General features: G+C 36.8%; 1 protein-coding gene across 1 annotated transcript in view; it reads right to left on the reverse strand.

The window, feature by feature from the left end:
* Nucleotides 1-1,427: 1,427 nt before the first annotated feature.
* The window catches only part of LOC103272490 (DNA primase large subunit), a gene marked incomplete at its 5' end in the record, with an annotated part of 34,931 nt that continues 15,539 nt past the window's right edge, over nucleotides 1,428-20,819 (reverse strand). Inside the window, 2 exons of the mRNA XM_008069980.2 lie at nucleotides 1,428-2,024; nucleotides 10,378-10,446. Coding sequence (XP_008068171.2) covers nucleotides 1,800-2,024; nucleotides 10,378-10,446 — 294 coding nt within the window. The remainder of the gene's footprint in view (nucleotides 2,025-10,377; nucleotides 10,447-20,819) is intronic.

Below are 20,819 nucleotides of genomic sequence, written 5' to 3' on the forward strand. Positions count from 1 at the left end.
TCTGAACTAGGTAATAATAATTCACCAAGACAAGTAAAAGTTCAGATAGTATCTCATTTAATTATATGTTACTACACTCTGCAAGAACTCTTTGACTCAGAAGCCTAAAATAAAAACTCGATTAGTTGACATTTTTAGGTTGTGATGATTTGATCCTGTTTAAATCCTTTCACACTGATGCAGTTTATCACAGGATTAAAAATGTGGTGCTTTTAACAGTCAAATTTCAATTTAGTTAGTATCTGATTCAAAGGATCAAGGAAAAGTCCCTCTTTCCCAGGAAAAGAGGACAGGAATAGACTAATATTTTTCACATATTCCAAGGTCATAGGTGAGGAAGAGCTGTGTTTCACACTGGGTTACCTGAGAGCCCCAAATCCTCTGAGTGAGGGGACATTTTTAGGTTGTGATGATTTGAAGAGGAAATCAGTCAGTTAGATGCAGGCATGCTCAGTGACACTGCTCTGCTAGGCCCACGGCACCAGGAACCATCCACCCCTGAGCTCCTTGCCAGACGTAGGTGGAGGGCGTGGCCTTGACCTCAGACATTTGTAACCATCACAACATTCACTAAGTGCTATTGCTGGTGCTGACAGGAGGGAATTGTTACAAATATCAGCATATTCATTGCTGGAGTTCATGAATTTACCAAACCTATTTGGTACTTCACAGAATCCACAGAAGTAATAAGGTATGGAAGTCGGAGGGAGGAATAAATAAGTACTTTAGACATACAACCTTCTTGTTTTAGTAATTGTCTCTTCCTCATGAACTTGCCCCAGAGTAAATGAAAAGTGACAGCAGATAAGTGCTATTATTTTACATAACAAAGTCCTATTCCTTGGTAAATATAACTGGCTACACTCATTCTGTTTCTTTTTTTTTTTTTTTGAGTTGGAGTCTCACTCTGTCGCCCAGACTGGAGTACAGTGGCCGCTCCCAGCCACCGCAGCCTCAACCTGCTGGGCTCCGGCGATCGTTCCGCCTCAGCCTTCCAAGTAGCTGGAACTACAGGCGTGTACTACCACACCCGGCTAATTTTTTTTGATTTATTGTAGAGATGAGGTCTCGCCAAGTTGCCCAGGTGGGTCTCGAACCCACGGGCTCAGGTCATTCACTCACCTCAGCCTCCCAAGGCGCGGGATTACAGGCTGAGCCACCGAGCCCGGCTCATTCTGTTTCTTTTAATTTCAAAGTCACAATTCATCTCAGTAGAGTTTGCTGCCACTTAAAGGGGCCAAGGTTCTCTTTGCTGATGTAGAATAACCACAAATAGGCCAACTCAAAACAAAAAAGGAAGAAATAGTTTAACTGGTTAACAGTTTAGCAGGTCATCATGGTGATTAGCAGTGTGTTGGATATTCCAAAGTAACACTTTGGAATCTGTTGTGACATAGTAAGACTCTTCCAATTATACACAGGTACAGTTATGTACATTTTTATATTTATTAACAAAAATGGTTCAGAAAAGGATTGGATCAAAATCAAAAGATGATAAGGAGTTAAAAGTTGTTTTCAACTGTATTGTTTCTGGGGGACATTAACCAGTCCAGAAAACTGTTAGGACTTGAATCATGAGTGATAAATTTAATAGAAACTTTTCCTCTATTCTTTTGTCAAAGCAAAGTACATTGAAGGTCTATGTTTTTACCTGCAAGCCTGCTTTCCTAATAAGCCCATGAATGGAATGAGATGGAATGAAGCGAGAAGGTAAACAAAAAGGCTAAAAATGAGAAAGGCAACATCTTAAAAATAGGAACTGAAGGCCAGTGAAAAAAGGGTTACTAAACTCTCAGGAATCAATCACTGAAGTAATCTTCTAGTCCCTCCATATCCATTTCCAGAGAGGAGTTTAAGGAGGCCAGGGCAGATGATGCATTCTTGGTTTTCTGAATACTTGGTTTGGGTTGAGGAGTTTCTGGTTGGACAGATTCCTTCTTGACGTCTTTACCACCATTTAGAATACGTTGACTCTCACAAAAGAACTGATTAGGATGATTCAAAGAAAAGCCACAGTCATCCACCTATACAAGGAAGCAAATTTATATTAGTATACAGCAAAGCTATAAATACAGGAGTTTCAAAAACTGTCCCAGCTTTCTTTCAAAACTTAATACCTGAAACACAGATTGAGCTGTTCTCATTAATGACATTTAATCCACTACTTAACACTGTTTCATTCAGAGGGAGCTTTGAGTACAGTACTACCCAAACATTACTGGTCCTGATTTTATATCTTCAGCTCAATGCTCTGCACTTGGCTCCAGTTCCCAGCCCAGCTCTACCTCCATATCTAACACCTGTTCAACAGCTAGGCCTGCTTGAAGGCAGCTCAAACTCCAGTTGAAACTTACCCAATCCCCTTACCTCTGCACTTTGCTCTCGGTGACTGGCATCAGCATCCCTCCTTGAGGCATACTAGACAATTTTTCTCACCTCCCACCTCCCACCCTTACTAGGCCCTCAACTCTGGCAATACCCAAACCATTACCAAATTGGATTGATGAGTACCTCAAAATAAGAAACTGAAAAAAGGTAGTAGGAAATGTGTCTGGAAAACAAACTTGGGTGTGTGTGTGCACATGCATGCCACATTGTGTAGTAGGGACCTGAGTGACTCATTATAGCATCCCCAGTTCCAAGCAAAAGGCCTAGCACATTGTAGACCAATAAATAATTTTTTCTTTTAGAAAAAGTGATCTTAAAACCACTTTTGATTATTTTGCTACTTGTCCCTGATACCACTTGTATTTTAGAGCTTATTTGTAAGTCTGGCATATGTAATCTCACTTAGTATAATATAAACTCTGAAAAAGCAACCTAATTCCATGTAATTTCTTCATTCTGATTTTTGGGCTTTCCCTGGTCTGACTTTTTATAGAAAACCTTTTTTTTTTCTCTTGTAATTTTCACTATTGACTGCCTACAAACATGTCTATGTTCATAGTTTATGCTATTTCTTTTCTCACATACTATCACTAAACTCTCATTTTGAATATCAATTCAAATTACACATTACAGTAATCTCCCCTTATCTACAGGGTTATTTTCCACAGTTTCAAATCCCTGCCTTCCTGCCTTCTGCAGCTGAAGTTGACAACAAAAATACCATTCTGCGTAAGTCAGTTACTTTGTTTTTCTTTTGGTGGTATTGTCACCTGATTTTTTTTGGAAACTGAGAAGTCATTAAACTTTTTTCATTCATCTGTCTTGCATTTATCAACCTTTTCCATCTCACTCTTTGTACTGAAGTGATTTGCACATACATTGTAGGTATCTAATAAATATTTGGTGAGTTGAGCCCAGAAATAGCCAGCGTATACCAATCACACATTTCACATACTAATCGAAGACTTCCTATGTGCCGGACTGTGTTATAAGTTAGTAAGTTTCCAGCACACAAAAATGCATTTGACTAAGACTAACTCAAGATATTTCCAACCCAGTAAGTCACATACTTAAAAACCTCTATCAAGAATGCAGAAGTGACATGGGTCACAGATAAAGGCCTGTTACACTCCACAGTGGAGAGAAATTCCAGCTGGGGAGATCAAGCCAGGCTTTGTTAGGGAAGTGCTTTTTGAGTTGGGTCTGGAGACATGGAGAGAGTGGAAAGCTGGGATAATGAGGGAAAGGGCATTACGAGCAGCAGGGACCCGGGAGCAGGGCACAGAGGAAACATCCCAGGAAGGCCCGCAGTGCATGGAGACTGGCGTCTATGGCATATGAAAAGGAATAAGGAGTGAAGTTGGAAAGCCAGGCAGGGACCATACCTCAGAGAGCCTTTAAAACTAGGGTGAGTGGTCTAGACCGAATTCTCTGGGCACCCGAGAGTCACTAAAAACCCTTAAAAGGGAGGTGGTGTAATTTAGAGCTATGCATAATCTTACGGGAGATTAAGATGAGTTAGCAAGGGGAAAAGGGATTGCTGCTACAATCTAGGATGAACCCTCCTGGTGGGGGGAACAATCAACAGAAACAGTCTTTTCTGGCAATGCTTCCTTAAGCACCCCAGGATTCTCTGATTTTGTTTATTCAGTAATTAATACATGTTATGCCAATAATTTTACAGTAACTTCAGTGTGTAATAGATTGATAGTATATAAACTGATTTTAAGAGTTATAGAGCACTAAGAACAAATTTTTATCTCTTTTTTAAACTTGACTGCTTAATTTCAATTTTTAAAAATGCTTTATGATACACTTATAATTTGTATTAACAATGAAGTAATTTGTGAACTTCTTTATTATATTCAATTTTCATCAAATTCATTGAAAACTGGGAGATCCAATATAAACTTTGCATTTTGCAACATGTTTCACAAAAAGTGAGTTTATTGCCTAGAACTTTTCAATCATAAGGCTTTGCAGTCTATAAACAGAAAATTCGAGATTTGAAGAAACTTTAAGATCCGTGAAACTGAACCTCCTCCATGTGCAGATTAGGAAACTGAGGCCTAGAAAGAATACATGATTTACTCAAAGTCACAGAACTAACTGGATTTGTCTGAATTAAAATCAGGTCTTGGCCAGGCGCGGTGGCTCAAGCCTGTAATCCCAGCACTTTGGGAGGCTAAGGTGAGGGGAATGCCTGAGCCCACAGGTTCAAGAATAGCCCAGGCAACCTGGTGAGACCTCATCTTTACAATAAATAAAAAAATTAGCCGAGCATGGTAGAGCACACCTGTAGTTCTGGCTACTTGGAAGGCTGAGGTGGAAGGATCACCTGAGTCCAGCAGGTCGATGGAGGGTAGCAGTGAGCATGCTACTGCACTCCAGACTGGGCAACAGAGTGAGACTCCGACTCAAAAAATAAAATAAAATAAAATAAAATTCAGGTCTTTTAACTTAGGTCATTTAGTTGCTCTGAAATCTGTTTTAAGAGGATTTATGCAAAGTCAAACTGATAATGATATCTTCAATATTATTTCTAGAGCTGAATTTGGCTATAAAGATGATAAATACATAGTGGTATCATTTCATGAAAAAAGAATCCAAAATCTTGGGTTATAATAACATAGGGGATTTTTCTTTTCTCTCTCTTTTTTTTTTTTTTTTTTTTTTTTGAGTCAGAGTCTCACTTTGTTGCCCAGGCTGGAAGTACAGCATGCCCTTGGCTATTGTGGTCTCAACCTGCTGGGCTCAGGTGATCCTTCCACCTCAGTCTGTCAAGTAGCTGGAACCAGAGGCATGCACCACCATGCCTGGGTAATTTTTTTAGATTTATTGTAGAGACGAGGCCTCACAAAATTGCCCAGGTTGGTCTCAAACCCTGGGGGTCTGGCAATCCTCTTGCCTCTGCCTCCCAAAGTGCTGGGATTACAAGTGTGAGCCACCATGACCCACCAATAACAGGGATTTTTCTATACCTTGCTTCAAGTTGTTAAAGTTTTCAATATATTTATCATCACAGAAGATGACTTTGAATTAAACTGAACTATTAGACTTCAATGTGGACAAAATGTAATATGTTATCTTTATACATATCAGTTTCCTCATCTCTTGAGATGGAGATAATAGTGTTAGGTCATAGGGTTGCTACGAAGAAAACCAAAGAAATACGAATGTAAAAGCAAGAGTTGTCAGTTCTATGAAATCTAAATTAAATGTTTTAGAAAGTCTCAAAGGCAAATCACTTTAAAGAAAAGTTGAATTTTCAGGACAGGGAGAAAGATCACATTGCTTTGTATGTGTCATTAAGTTTTTTCCCCACTTTAAAGAAACCCAATCTGGAAATTGTTGATGATGTATTATGGGTATGGCTTATGAAAGACAGATGAAATAAAATTCCTGTCACTAAACTATACTCAAACAAAAGACTTTGTCCTTACATCAAAAGATTAACAAACAAATGGGATTTAAATATCTGAACTTTAAAAAATATTTAAGGTTTGTGCATACTTTTATGAATCCCACTTTAATCAATATTTTTAACTAACCAACTAAAACAGTGCCAAGAGCCTAAAATGAGGGTTTGTGCCACAGCTCTGTGTGGTGATGTTTCTCAACTTTCCCTTTTCAATTTGCAATGATCCTTCTCAACTCATTTTGTTAATCTCATTGTGCTCTAGTATGCTGCTTGATAGCAAAATGGAATTATGAAGAGTTTCCTTCTTTTTACTAAATTATATTATCTTCTGGGATGGGTTCTTTGTGCTTTGAGTATTTTTTTCACTTTTATTTCTGAAGGAAGTGTTTATGATTGCCATTCAGTTTCCTTTCATCTTTACTCAGGGAGATAAACTTAGGGCTTTTTGTGTGTGTGTGTGCCAGGGAAGAGCTTAATCTAAACAGAATGGCAAAAGGTCTTACTTTAAAATCAAATTAGGGAAAAGAGAACGAGAGGTATCCATATCTAAGTCCCCCATTTCACATATTTCTGCCCAAGAACTAGCAGTCATTTCCTTTACTCCTCACTTGGAAATTTAAGTATTTTCATGATTTCATCTACTGTAAATCTTGTTTCTTTCCTTGTCCCCTTTCTTTTTGGTTGCTATTGGTGATGTTTTTCTTTGTGGTGGATGTCTCTGTACAATGTTTTGTACATTTTTTTAGGAAGCAGGAGAGGAAAATTCAGTGATGCATTTTCATTCTGCCATATTAGCTTGGAAGATCTAAAGTACTGCAAAGAATCTGAAACAAGATCAGTAGCATTGGGGTCTAGAGGAAAAGGCTTGGAAAGAAGGTCTTTAGAGGTTACGTTATACATTTTAGATTTCATCTTAAGAGAAAAGGGAAGCCACAGAGGTTTTTAAAAAGTAGGCTACTAAAATGATCAGATTCCTCTGTTTTAAGTCACTCCAGCAGCTGTATGGAGGAGAAAGAATTGGAATGGGCCTAAGAAGGGAGTTAGGAAGCTCTTACAGTGATCCAAGTGAGAGAGGATGGTGGCTCCTAGTCCAGCATTCTGATCGATATCCATAATGATGACCCTAAGTTATTATAAAAAGGCTTAATTGTATTTCATATATCCTGTTAAGGATTGCAGAAAAATATGTGATAGGTTTTAATACGATTTCTGTAGAGATTTATATGGTGGGGAAAAATTATGCTTGGCTATTTGGAAAATAAGTAGCTATAATTACTCAATGTCCAAAGAAGTCTATTTCTGAAAACATGATTTTCAATTAAATTCAAAGATTAATCTACACAAGACCTAATGTTTTCATTTATACATGGAGCACGCAGAAAGTATATACTATAGTATAAAATTATTTTAAACACCAATTCCTAAAAATACTGAGGAAAACAGGTTTTAAAGAGGCCAGCTTTTTGACATCCACTGAAGGAGTAGCGCTCAAACATTTGCTTGGAATCAGCACATTTTGCATACAATGACCTTCACACAAACGTGGGTCTCATATTTCTGCCACTGCAAATGTAGATTTTAAGGAATGAAAGCAATATTGTTTTACCTATGGGATATTTGGGTTTTAATCAAGAGGTTTTGCAATGACAGCTTATAATGAGGCAGCTGGTATTACCAAAAAAGCCATATGGAACTATCATAGTGCTGCTGCAAATGGTATCAATTAACTGGTTCATTTTCAAAACTTTCATTTAAGTGAGTTTGATCACAGAGGCCTCAGGAAAATAAACATAGAGTTTTATTTGGGAGAAGGGGGGCAGGATGGCAGAAACCTGGCAATAAAAATAGATTCCGTTTTTAAATTAGATTAGAAAAAAATAATAAATGGAGGATATTCACGTCTGAAAATCCATAACGAGAAATCTTATGAATACAAACAGCCTTTTTATTTTGTTGATTTAGATGTGGTTTAAGTTAGACTACTTTGGCATGTGAGAGGATTAGGTACATATCTCTCTAATAACTTCATTAAGTCAAAGGCAGGTTTTAGAAATTGACAATAGTAGCAATACTCTTGTGGGAATAATCAATAGAAGAGATACCACAAAAAAATTTCACAAACTCTCAAAGTTTAAGTCTAATTTTCATATCTTTTTTTCTTTTTGAGTCAGGGTCTGCCCTCTGCCATCCGGGCTGGAGTACAGTGGGGTGATCACGGCTCACCATAGCCTTGACTTTCTGGGTTCAGGCAATCCTTCTGCCTCAGCCTCTTGAGTAGCTTGAAAGTAAGGTGTACATGCCATCATGCCCAGCCAATTTTTAAATTTTTTGTAGAGATGAAGTCTCACTATGTTGCCTAGGCTGGTCTTGAACACCTGGGATCAAGCAATCCTCTCACTTCTGCACCTGGCCTATACCTTATTTTTTTTTTTAAAAGGAAAGAGGTAGGATAATGGACCTGCACTTGTGAAAGTTCTGAGGTCTTCTGATTAAGAGGGTCTACAAATGATTAAGAATGTATATGAAATTAAAACTCTCACGCAATTAAGGAATGGACTCTTCGATAGGGTGAGTCATACAGAATTGCCACTGAAAATACCAAAGGTGGATTATCTGGTGAGATTTCTGGTGGGATAAAACAAATGAAATTTGTTGTTGCTTACTATTTTCTTGATGTTTAGTCCTTTAGATTTTGTAAAAAATAAATTGCTCTAAAATAAGAGTTATATTTGCAAAAGTTAGATGTAAATAGAAGAAAGCAGACTGTACCCACAGCAGACCCGAGCTGTAGCTCCAGACCTTCCATCAAAGTGTGGTATGCAGGGGAAGTCACTTAGTTGCTAGTCCTCACTTTTCTGTATAGTTGGATCAAATGGCCTCTAATGTCCCTCCATGTTTACTATTCGATGAATCTAAACAGGAAAATACTAATCACCTCCTTAGTAACTTAAAATCCAGTAACAAATACCAAAAACCAGCATGGTTAGGTTCAACAAGCATTAAATGAGTTAGCCTGGGTTCAAATCCAGGTTCTTTCCCCTAGACGTCATGGGACCTTACACAAGTTCTCAGTTTCTCTAAGTTTATTCATAAACAGGATATATATATATATATATATGGTACCTTGATATAGTGTGGATCAAAAGAGTTAGTGCATTCAAAGAATTTAGTGCTGTGCTTGGTGTGCATTAAAAGGTTCTATAGATATTGGTTAGTATTAATATTATTACTTTAATTATTTTTGATATTATACAATATATTTTTCCTATGAAATATTTTACCAAGTAAGAAATTCTGCAAGTATATGACATAACAGAAAAATTACTTTGTGACAACTAAACAGAAAACATAAAAATAATTCTAAAACTTAGCATGGGAGCTAATGACAAATTCAATAAATGCATTTATAACATTTTTGGGGGGTGCATCACGGTTCCTTGACAAATATCATGGACTCCAGAAAAATGCACATATGGACCTCTAAGTCCATTCTTGGGTGTCTATCCCGAGTTGGAATCCATGTTTGGGATCAGCGGTTCCAAATCAGGGGTCAGTGGGCTGAATTTGTCCTGTAGGGGGTATTCTGTTAGCCTGCACAGGGCCTTAAAAGGTGTCACTGTGAATGCCTCTAGCAGGGCATAAACTCTTCAGTGCACCAGAGTTCTACTGTACTCTCTGGTATTAATCTCAGCCAGTTCTTCTTTTTTGGGTTATTTGCCTGATCTCTGTAGGCCTCTGAGTTTGTATCCTTGGCTTTATACATTTGAGAATCTACTCTGTGAGCGACTGGGTCATTCCATACTCACTCCAAAAACCTAATCACTCCAATAACCCAGCAGGACTTTCTGTACTAAGGAGGCTGGCAGGATAAAAACCAAACACACTTTCCTGATTCCCTTACAGGTAGGGGTTCACATGTACCGTAGGTCCTGCCATGCAGAAAAACATGAGACTTGGGAAATTGACTCGAGTCATATCAGGGGGCAGCCACAGTTACAGGTAGAAGGATTATATTTTCTGCATGAAAATGGCAAAAGTTTTTGGTTGTTCTGGGCAGCTGTGGCAAAGGTTCTCAATCTAGTCCAGGGATTGGCAAACTAAAGCCTGTGGCTCGAATCTGGCCCACTGCCAGTTTTTATGAATAAATTATACTGGATCACAGCCATAACTGCTCACTTATTTATGGCTGCTTTTACACAACAGCAGAATTGAGTAGTTGTGACAAAGACCATATGGGCTACAAAGTCTACAATTTTTACAATCTGGCTCTTCATAGAAAAAGTTTACCAATCCTTGCTCTTGTCCCTAGATATGGAGTGGCGGGTAGCAGCTGCAGTAAAGTCAGATTTCCGCGCGACATAACTTCTCCTAGCTATGATATTCCTGGTTCTGCAGTGTCCAAGCTTAGTTGTCTAACCTTCTATGAATTTTGTAAGTTACCTAATACCATGCAATCCTTTTGTGCCCAAAACAGCTAGAGTGGTTTCTGTTGCTACAACTAGAAACCCAGAGTAACAGAAGACAAAGGATGAGGCTAAAGTAAAAAAAAAAACCAACAAGTTACTTACATTATGTATCATCTCGAAGTATTTTTGACAGGCTACCTGGTAATGTGTCCCCTTTACTAAATCCAAAATCTAAAATGTACAAGGAGACAGAGAAAGAAAAATTAGAAAGTTTCTTCTGAACCACCGGAGCTCTCAGTTGTTGGCCTTTTCATAATCTTTATTCCAGACAGGAAATGCAATGAATCATGTAGCATGTTGGACTTCTGCAGCCGGGACACTGTGACAATTCTGACATTATACAGTAGTGGTTTAGGTCAGCAGTAAACCACAGATGACAAGAGATTGTAAGTGATCTTTCTGATCTGCCAACTGTGCATTTTAATAACTTTACCTCGACAACAAGATGAAAATAGATCCTGGTATTATGACTTTGACAGTTATTGTCAGAACATCATGTTGTATCATCTCTTCCAAAACTGTAGATATAAATCTAGTAATCAAATGGTTGGCACATGAAGCAATCAAGTATACTATTTAGATTTTTATTTTCCACATTCCTAGTTTATACAGATACAGTATGAAATACTGCTGTATGCCCATCAGGAAAATTTAATGTAAACCTTTTGGACGAGTATCTGTGAAGAGGGAATGCTTTTACCTTCAATCAGATTTGTCCTCTTTGAAATGAAGTTATTTCTAGTAAAGCTCAGCAAAACATGAGAGTGAATAGTCTATTCTGAACACCTATTACGACCATCATCCTATCTTTTGTAAATACAATTTGCTTTCCAATTCTACTTTATGTAATCTCTTCAGAGCGGTGCAAACTCCCATCCTTATCAGCAGAGTGCAATGCCAGTCGAAATTTGTAAAGTTTCATCACCTCCCCCAGCCCCCAAGTAAATAAAACATATATTTGACCTATTTATCAAACGCAGTAAAATGCTGGAATTAAGAGATAACGTCAAATGAATGAAAACAAAATTCTGGGGAAATGTTAATTTCTATCATCCTCCTTTTTTTTTTTTTTTAAAAAAAGGTTGACCTTCCTGTCACAAAAGAAGTGAACATGAAGTCTCAAATTCCTGCTATCCTCATATGAAGATGTGAATACAGCTTCACATCTTTTGACAGATGCACAACAAAATTACAGTTGCAGAACAGACATCATACAATATCAACAAGAATGTGCTTAAAAGATTGTTTTTCTCTGATTGTCTTATAGATTACATTTCTGAATTTCATGTCATCTTTTATTAAATCTTATATGAAAGATCTGTGCAAATGCCAAGCAATCACAGAACCCAGAATCCTGTCTGTCAATATGACTTACCTACTTTTCTTGAATTCTTAGAGCAAAAATGAAAAATAATATTTATTGTCAAAGATGTCCAAGTAATACTAATACTCTGAGCTCACATTCTCTGATGCTTTTACAAATCATCTGTGTTGAGATGAACTTGCAAAGAATGACTGCCAAACATCAATAGTAATAATATATTAATATCTGAAAATCAGAATTTTGGAGAAGAGTTCAAACATAACTCTAAGCTTTAAATAATGCTATAAATTATTTGAAGAGAAAATAGATTCACAGAAATAAAAAAGTCCAACCATGTAAAAAATAAATATGTAACATTATATACATATAATCTAATATTATATTTGAGAAACATGCTATGATGAAATACTTATAAAAACATATTAGTAAAAAGTGCAGTGGGCAATACACACATATGTTAAAAAATTATTAAGGAAAACACATAGCCACAGAATATGAGAAAAGATTTCCTGGAAATTTTAGGTTTCATAAAAAAATTAAATTTAGATTAATCATAAAAAAGTCTGCCGCCACCCAACATCACTCCCACGGAGGGCTCATTTTTTAAACAAAAATAATTTACTTTAAACAAAAATAATTTACTTTTTCTTTTTGCTTTATCTTTTTAAGAAGCATTTTTATTTGAAAATTCCTTCAAATCTATAAATAAGTCATTCAACCATCTATCCTTAAACAACTTTACCAATCATGTTGCAGCAAATTGGAGGTGAAAGTTTCTGTATATATGTAAAGGTGTGATGAGGAAAAATATAACAGGGGTTTGTTTCCCCACCATTGGCTAGAAATGTTACTCAAAGAAAGACACTAGGTTAGGCCTAAGAAGATGAGGTAGCGAAGGACAAAGAATAGCATAATGGAGGGGGCAAAAAAAAAAAGAGCTAATAAGAAATCCAAGAAAAAGACTGTTTAGAAATAAGTAGGTATTATTGGCAGATATATCTTCATTTCAGAGACGAAGAAATATATTCTCTTTATATAGTGGTTGTCTGTCTCATGAGGGTCATTCACTGTGGAAAGAACTTTAAAAATCACATGCAACTTAATGGTCTTGCTTTCTGTAGAAGGAATATAAAACCTCCCATGCCTTTAAAATTAAGATAGAAAACATGAAACATTACTCAAAACAACAACTAATGAAAATATACAGTTTAGCTGGGCTCGGTGGCTCAGCCTGTAATCCCGTGCTTTGGGAGGCTGAGATGAGTGGATTGCCTGAGGCCGCGAGTTTGAGACCCACCCGGGCAGCTTGGAGAGACCTCATCTCTACAATAAATCAGAACATTATCTGGGCATGGTAGAGTGCGCCTGTAGTTCCAGCTACTTGGAAGGCTGAGGGGGAAGGATCACCGGAGCCCAGCAGGTTGAGGCTGTGGTGGCTGGGAGCGTGCCACTGCACTCCAGTCTAGGCGACAGAGTGAGACTCCAACTCAAAAAATACATGTATATATACAGTTTAACTTCAGATTGTGATCTATATTACAGAGATAAATAAAGGAAAAGAAAAAAATACAGAAGTTTTTTGTGAACCAATGAATGAAGTCTGGCTTTTTCTCTGAGTAAAATGGAGAGCTACTTCAATGTTTTATGCAAGGAGTAAAGTGAACTGATTAACCTTTTTAACAGGCTCATTTCTGTCTGCTGTGTTGGGAACCCACTGGAAAGAGCAGGAGTAGGAATAGGAAGCTCATCACAAGAATCCAGGGAACAAATGACGGATCCCTGGACCAGGGTAGTAACATCAGTGGGGGCGAGAGGTGATCAGATTTGTATATAGAGGCATTTCCCATTTAATGGCCATAGACTGTTTCTGAAAATCTGATGTTGTGCATTGAAAACAGTCAGGAGGAACCTGTTCCTAACATCTTAAAACAGGACATGACACACTACTCAACCCTTCCTTCCCCTGAGTGATTTCCTAAATAAAACTTCTAAAACTCAGGAAAATGCCAATATATGAGAAAAAAAAAATCTACCATAGAAAATAAATATAGGCCGGGCTCAGTGGCTCAGTCTGTAATCCCAGCACTTTGGGAGGCTGAGGCCAATAGACTGCCTGAGCCTGCGGGTTTGAGACCCACCTTGGCAACTTGGCGAGACCTCATCTCTACAATAAATCAAAAATTAGCCGGGCATGGTAGTGCATGCCTGTAGTTTCAGTTCCTTGGAAGGCTGAGGTGGAAGAATCACTGGAGCCCAGCAGGTCGAGGCTGCGGTGGCCAGGAGTGTGCCACTGTACTCCAGTCTGGGTGACAGTGTGAGACTCTAACTCAAAAAATAAAAAACTAAAATTAAAATTAAAAATTAAAAAATAAAATAAAATAAATATAAAAATCTGGCCCCTAAACAATGTAATTAACAGATGTTTTTTGTGTAGCAATATTGAGTATGGCACTTCAAGTCTCCCTGGGTATAGTAACCTCTTAGATGCACACCCACTTTGCTGACTTCAAAATTTCCCAAATGATTCTGACATTCTAGCATCTGTATGTGGAATGCAACTTGAGACCTCTTCTGCACTTTGTTTTGTTAATTTTTTTACAGGATGAACATCACCAGTAAGCACTGTATTAGGATACTCTGTAGGTGTCTCTATTTTGAGGGTGCTGATGGATTGGGTAGGAAATACGAAGCTAAAAATCAGGGAAGAGGAAGAATGGAGAGATGAGCAAGACACTAAAACTCAGTTTGTGATATAGAACCAAAATTAAAAACCTAACAAACAAACACCAGTATCCAAGGACAGATGACTGAGGTAGACTCTGTGGAACAGAATTTGGGGTCAAAATCAAAACACTCCACAAGGTGAAGAAGTCAGGATGAAGACATGTCAAGCCACAGTGCTTTTGACAGTGTTTGTTTCCCTGGCACAGCGTCAGAAAGTCCAGGCCTCTGTCCTCACAAGCTGGCCCTTCTTAGAGAGACGACTCCTGAGGCTGGCAGGCCGGGGCTGGCCCAGAGGGCCAGGGAAATACATAACACAGAGGTGGGACTCATCAGAGACAAAAGGAAACAAACAGGGAAAAGAAAGAAATCCAGGGGATACGTGAAATCGCGTCTACAACTTGCTGTTTATGTGGCTTGTAAACATCAAAGTCTAACTAAAACTAAAGCATAGCTCACATAAGATATTTCACTGAGCAATGACACGAACTCTCGCGTTTTGTGTTCCATTCTGGAAGAGCCAGGGCATGTCATGACTTCCTTTTGCATATAGGATTCATACCAAATAATAGTTCTCCAAAGGTCAGAAGAAACCAAATCAAGGCCAGCTCTGATACCTGGGCTAGGTGTCTCCTAATTCTGCTTTAGAAAAATATCAGCAAAGAAAAAATTTCTATGAAGATCTACGTATACTGTTCAAATGGCAGTATGACTTTTAGTTTTTAATGCCAATATTTCCAGACTAAAGTACAAATGTCAAGTGCAACAATCCATTTATTATTCTAAACTAGTTCATCAGTAATCAAAAGACTAAGAAAAAATGAGGAACAGTGATACCAAATTACTGTATTTTGGTAATTCATATTCTTTAAGCTTCTAACTATCCTCTATCAGTTGACTAAAGTCCACCAAGATGAATATTAGATTTTTTTTTTTTTAAATAAAACAATGCAATTGTCTTCTTCACAAAAAAGTTCATATTTGTATTTGCTAAGTGTGGTAAAAGTATTACTTACACTTCATCTACTATTTCATCCTCAAGGTGAACAACTGTTTTGTTTGTTTCTGTAAGAGACTTCGGAATAAAGTGGCTAACCAAGATACCCTTGCAGCTGAAGAGTAAAGAGCAAATAAAGTGGTATTTTTCTAATTTGCTCAGTGATAGTACAAAACTTGTTGATTAGCATATATGATACAAAACATTAGTGGGAAATGATATATATATTTATGCACACATATAAAATAAAATTATATATTAAAAATAGAACCCCTCCTCTCTCCCTCCCTCTTATTATATATATACTCAACATTTTATAACTTTGAGCCACACTTTGTCTCCAGCTGCAAATTCCTCTCTGCCTTTTGCTTCGATGCCTGCCAACGAGGTTCCGAAGATGACCTGGCAGCAGGATGCAGCCATCTGCCCATCTGTGGCATTGGAGAGTTGAGTGCCGTAGCCAGGTATGCTGCACTTGCCAATTAGACACGTGGCTAATCTGTCTCCAATTCAAGGTCAGATTCTGTCTTATTTAAAAGTGATCACAAGCTTGCTTCTTCCTCAAAAGCAGTCTTTCAAAACTAAACCACACTGATATTTTTCTGCTCCATTTCTAACCTTCCCTTATTTCAAGTAATGAAAGAGAAAGGTGGTGGAGATGCCGGGTCTGGCACACTGAACATATTACTTTGTTTCCGTTTCTCATACACTCAGCACAGCTCAGTCTGCCGCTGCCTTACACCTCTGCTGTGACCTTCACTTACTGGCAGATCGGGGCAAGTTTCCCTCTCTTGAAGATGCACTTTCACTCGTTTAAAACATTACATGTCAAGAATTTTTCTAGCTCACTCTTTGTTGCCTACAGACAAAGTCATTCGACTGAGTTGATTCTACCTCCAAATGTCTTTAAAACCCACATTTTCCCCGCCATTGTTCAGGCCTCATAATGCTTCTTTTTATTGCAAAACTTCTTGATTTATCCTTTCCTCACTCAAGACCGCTTCCACACTGCCACCAGAGTAACTTTTCTAAAAGCCAAACCTAATCTTGGCATTGCGGGCTTCCAGGTGTGGACAGAGCACAACCTTCTACCATGGTTCAAGGCCTTCTCATCATGCCTCTCTCAGGGCTCCCCTTTGTCCCACCCAGCCACTGGGTCCTCACACTCTAGTCCAGCTTCTCCCACAATGTGCTCTTAGGAATTTTAGCTCACAAAAACTTAGTGGTGATCAGGGCTTTTCTTGTCTAATACACTGTTTAACTTTAATCCAAAATTATGTTTCTGTATGGCAGGACTTATCAGGGTGGTGCTTCTCAAACTAATTTGTCCCAGAAACCATTTCTCAGAGACCTCTAAGGACCAGGATTCTTCAAAACACACCAGACAACCTTATCTAAATTAAGAGATGGTCTCTAGTAAGTCTCATTCTACTCCTCTGGTCCTACCACACTGACTTATCAGCTCTATGAAGCAGGGGTCTCAGTATTACCACCACTATGTTCCCCATGCTTTGAACAGTAAGTGGAATGCAGTCACCACCCAATCAGTGTTTGCTGATGCTGAATGAATGCTGTTCCTCTTTCCCAATACGCTTCACTTCCCTCCACAGGGGAAGCTCCTACTCGACTTTGAAACCCAATGCAAATGTCACTTCCTCTGTGAAATATTCCCTTCTGCTCCCTCCTCCACAGATCTTTCCCCTCTGATTCTACAACTAGCACTTAAAATATATGTTTATTAAAGCACTTCTACTTTATTGTAGTTAAATAAGGTTGCAGGAAAAGGAATGCTGTGAAGCAGTTGAAACTGCTATCCCAAATTCCGATTTTCTCAGTGCACATTAATACCAACATTTTAGATTAAAGAAGTTGAGCTTTTAGGGAACATCAAGAAATAAGTGAACTTGGAATGGAAGGAGAGGGAGAGAGAAGAGGAAAGATGAGGAGAAAGAAAGGACAGAGGAGAATGTGTGAAGCTTGTTTGGAGACATGGAAAAAAGTATTCCTAAACTCATTCAGTTACTCATTATTCCTGTGTGTATTCTAGTTTTTGGCCTTAAATAAAAGCAAGTCAGTTCAAAATCACTATGCCCTATGAACTTTATGCAAATAATAAAATATATTTATATTGGCTTAATAATTATTTTTAAAAATTAGACATATAAGAGGAGATGTGCCATATCTTCTAAATATGCTATTGAAAACATAGGTTAAATTTAAAATCTGTCACTTTTACAGGCTTTTCCAAGGGTTCAAGAAATAAGAAGTTAAAAAAAATAGTACAAAGTCAGGTACAGAAACTTTAACAAAAAATAGACTGCAAATTAATGGTAAACATCATCAAGAAGGCTGCAATGGCTTAAATGCAGACTAAAAATTTAAACTTTATGAAATAAAGTTGCTTAGTTTTCTGGATACTTGAAGTTGCTTTTTCAGAAAAAGGGGAAAGTGCCTCTGGGAGTATATTCTATAAAATAGATCAAGAAATAGAAGTCAAGAGAATAGTTTTATGACTATGGGAAAACAGGTTGAATTTTATATGTGTCCTATCATAAGTGACAGTATCAAATGTCACGGAATAAAATTATTCTATAGATACCACTAATTTCTTAGGTAATTAATAAATAATAAAATAACTGAAGGACTCATACTATAAACAGAGTACAAAATTTTCTTGAGAAAAATATGTTTTCTATTATAATGCAATTTTAATGAATATAAGTTTTACTTAATAGGCTTAGCTAACAATGGCCTGTGTTACTTGACTTTAAAGTGATTTTTGTTTGAACCACCTTGAAGAACATTAATCTTTAAGCAACCATTTATCTTTAGGTTATAAGAAAGGAAGGATATTCACAGAAATCAAGTTAGATGCTCAGTGATTTTTGTAATAAAGCCAAAGACACAACCATGGCCTGCTGACACCAATTCTATTGCTCAACTTTCTGTAATGCAGTTCTGAGGTTTACCAAGAACAATATACACATTTTCAACTACAACACTAAGAAAAGCAAGTTAAGTGCAGCAATCAAAGTGCTGTTCTCATAAATCAGAAGAGATGCTCCTGGAGATGAAATAGACACAAAAGCTGCTCTTAAAAGCAGTTACTGTTCATAAAGTAATGGGCAGACTGAATACTATCATCCATTGATAAGTCTTCCTTACATAAGAAGATCACAGGAGTTTTTAGGTAGTTCAGATTTATATGAACATTGAGTAAGGAGTCACCAAGATTTATCTTTGCCATAAAAATCTTCTTGACATAGAGTTACTTTTAAGTCTTTTAAACTGTCCCCTTTGAAAGATTTCTTCATTAAAAGGCATTTACCAGTTTTAGATTTAACATGGTCAGTTACTTTTTGAGAATTTTTGGACTGAAAAACAGGATAGCCAATCTCTCAAGACTTAGTAAGAGCATATAATTTTTCATATTTCATGATTTTAATATCACTATTAAGTTTTTTAGAAGCACCAATTAGATTTGCTTTAAAAATAATCATTAATGATTATTCTTAGTTGAAATTCTAAAACATATTTCCTTCTATAAAAAATAAAATGAGAAATAAAATGTGTTTCAAAAATATTACTACAGAAATACATTTGTAAATAATAAATTATTTCAAAAAACTTGAAAAATGAGTAGCTTTACTTATACTGTTATAGGTCAACATGTAAAAGTAAATATTGGTTGTAACAGGCCAAGAGCAATTGTACACCAGAAGAAAACATTAAAATACAATGTGGAAATAGAAGCTAGTCTCTCTAATACTCAAGCTTCTAAAGTGCTCCGTAGTTACATGTAACTACTTAGAGTAGTGCTCTCCAACAGAAATATGATGAGACATACTGGCAATTTTATTTTTTCTATAGCCACAATTACAAAGGTAAAAATAAACAGGATTACTTTGAGTAGCACATTTTATTTAAACCAATGAACCTAAAATACTGTCATTTCAACAGGTAGTCAACATTAAAATATTATTAACATATTTTGCAATGCTTTTTTTCCATCCTAATTCTTTGAAGCTTGGTGGACATTTCACATTTACAGCAAGCAATATACTGGAGCTGACTCAAACTGGTTTGTGATATCTGGTTGGACACATTTACACCCAACTCTTTTTCCCAACAGGGTTCAGTAGCATCACATTGTGAGTTTAACAATGGTCATAGCAGGAATATTAATACTACAGAAACCAGAAAATGACATGCATCATGGTCTTCCTAGCCCAAGAGCTAGTTTATCAATGCATTACTGCTTTCAATACATCTCTCTTAGGACGAGCCACATTTCAAGTGCTATACGTCACATGTAACTAGAGATGATTACACTGGACAGTGCACATTTCCAGGGTCAGCAAAAATATTCAAAAGGTTCAGTTTTCTAGAAGACATTTTAAAGCATGCAAAGAAACAAGAAAATATGGCTCATTCACAGAAAAACTTAATACAAACTGTTCCTGAGAAAGCATAAACATATACTTACTAGACAAAGACTTTAAATCATTGTCTTAAATATGTCCAAAAAGCTAAAGGAAACCACAGATAAAACTAAAAGAAACCAAGAGAATGATGTCTTAACAAATGGAAAATAGTAATGAAGAGAATTAAACTATAAAAAGTAAGTAGGTAGAAATTCCAGAGCTAAAAATTAGGACAACTAAAATGAAAATTTTATTAGAAAGTTTCAATAGCAGTTTCAGAAGGCAGAAAAAAAGAACCCAACATATGCACAATGGAATACTTAGAAAGAATAAATATAAAAGGGGCAGAAAGATTATTTGAAGACATAATGAGTGAGAACATCTTAAATTTGAAAAAACAATAAATCTACATCTCAACAAACTCCATGAAGGATAAACACAAAGAGATCTACATGGAAACACATAAATAAACCATCAAAAGCCAAAAGCAGAATCTTAAAAGTAGCAAGAGAGAAACAACTTGTTGTGTATAAGAGATACTCAGTAAGATTAACATTTTCTCAGCAAACCATGAAGACCAGATGGTTTTATTCTTACTTTGCTGTAAGAATAAAACCATCAACCTCAAAACAGACTTTAAGTCAAAAACTGTTACAAGACCAAAAAAGGATATTATATTCCAATGAAGGAGTCAATCTAATAAAAAGATGTAATAATTATAAACATAAACAACTAGCAACAAACAGTTAACGCTGTAACACTCTTATAAGGAAATATAGGTGTTAATCTTCACAGCTTTGAATTTGGCAATGAATTATTAGCTATGACACTGAAAACACAAGTAATAAAAGAAGACATGTTGAATTTCATCAAAATTAAAAACTTTGTCCATCAAAAGATAATATCAAGGAGTTGTTGATAAGAAAATCTACAGAATGGGAGACCATATTTGCAAATCATACATCTTATAAGAGTCCTGCATCCAAAATATATTCAAAAGATGTTGAACATCATCAGTCATTAGAGAAATGCACATCAAAACCACAATGAGACACCACTTCACACTCCTGAGGATGGT

Source organism: Carlito syrichta, unplaced genomic scaffold (genome assembly GCF_000164805.1).
Source record: "Carlito syrichta isolate Samal-C Ts95f unplaced genomic scaffold, Tarsius_syrichta-2.0.1 Scaffold111522, whole genome shotgun sequence".
NCBI classification, from domain to species: Eukaryota; Metazoa; Chordata; class Mammalia; order Primates; family Tarsiidae; genus Carlito; species Carlito syrichta.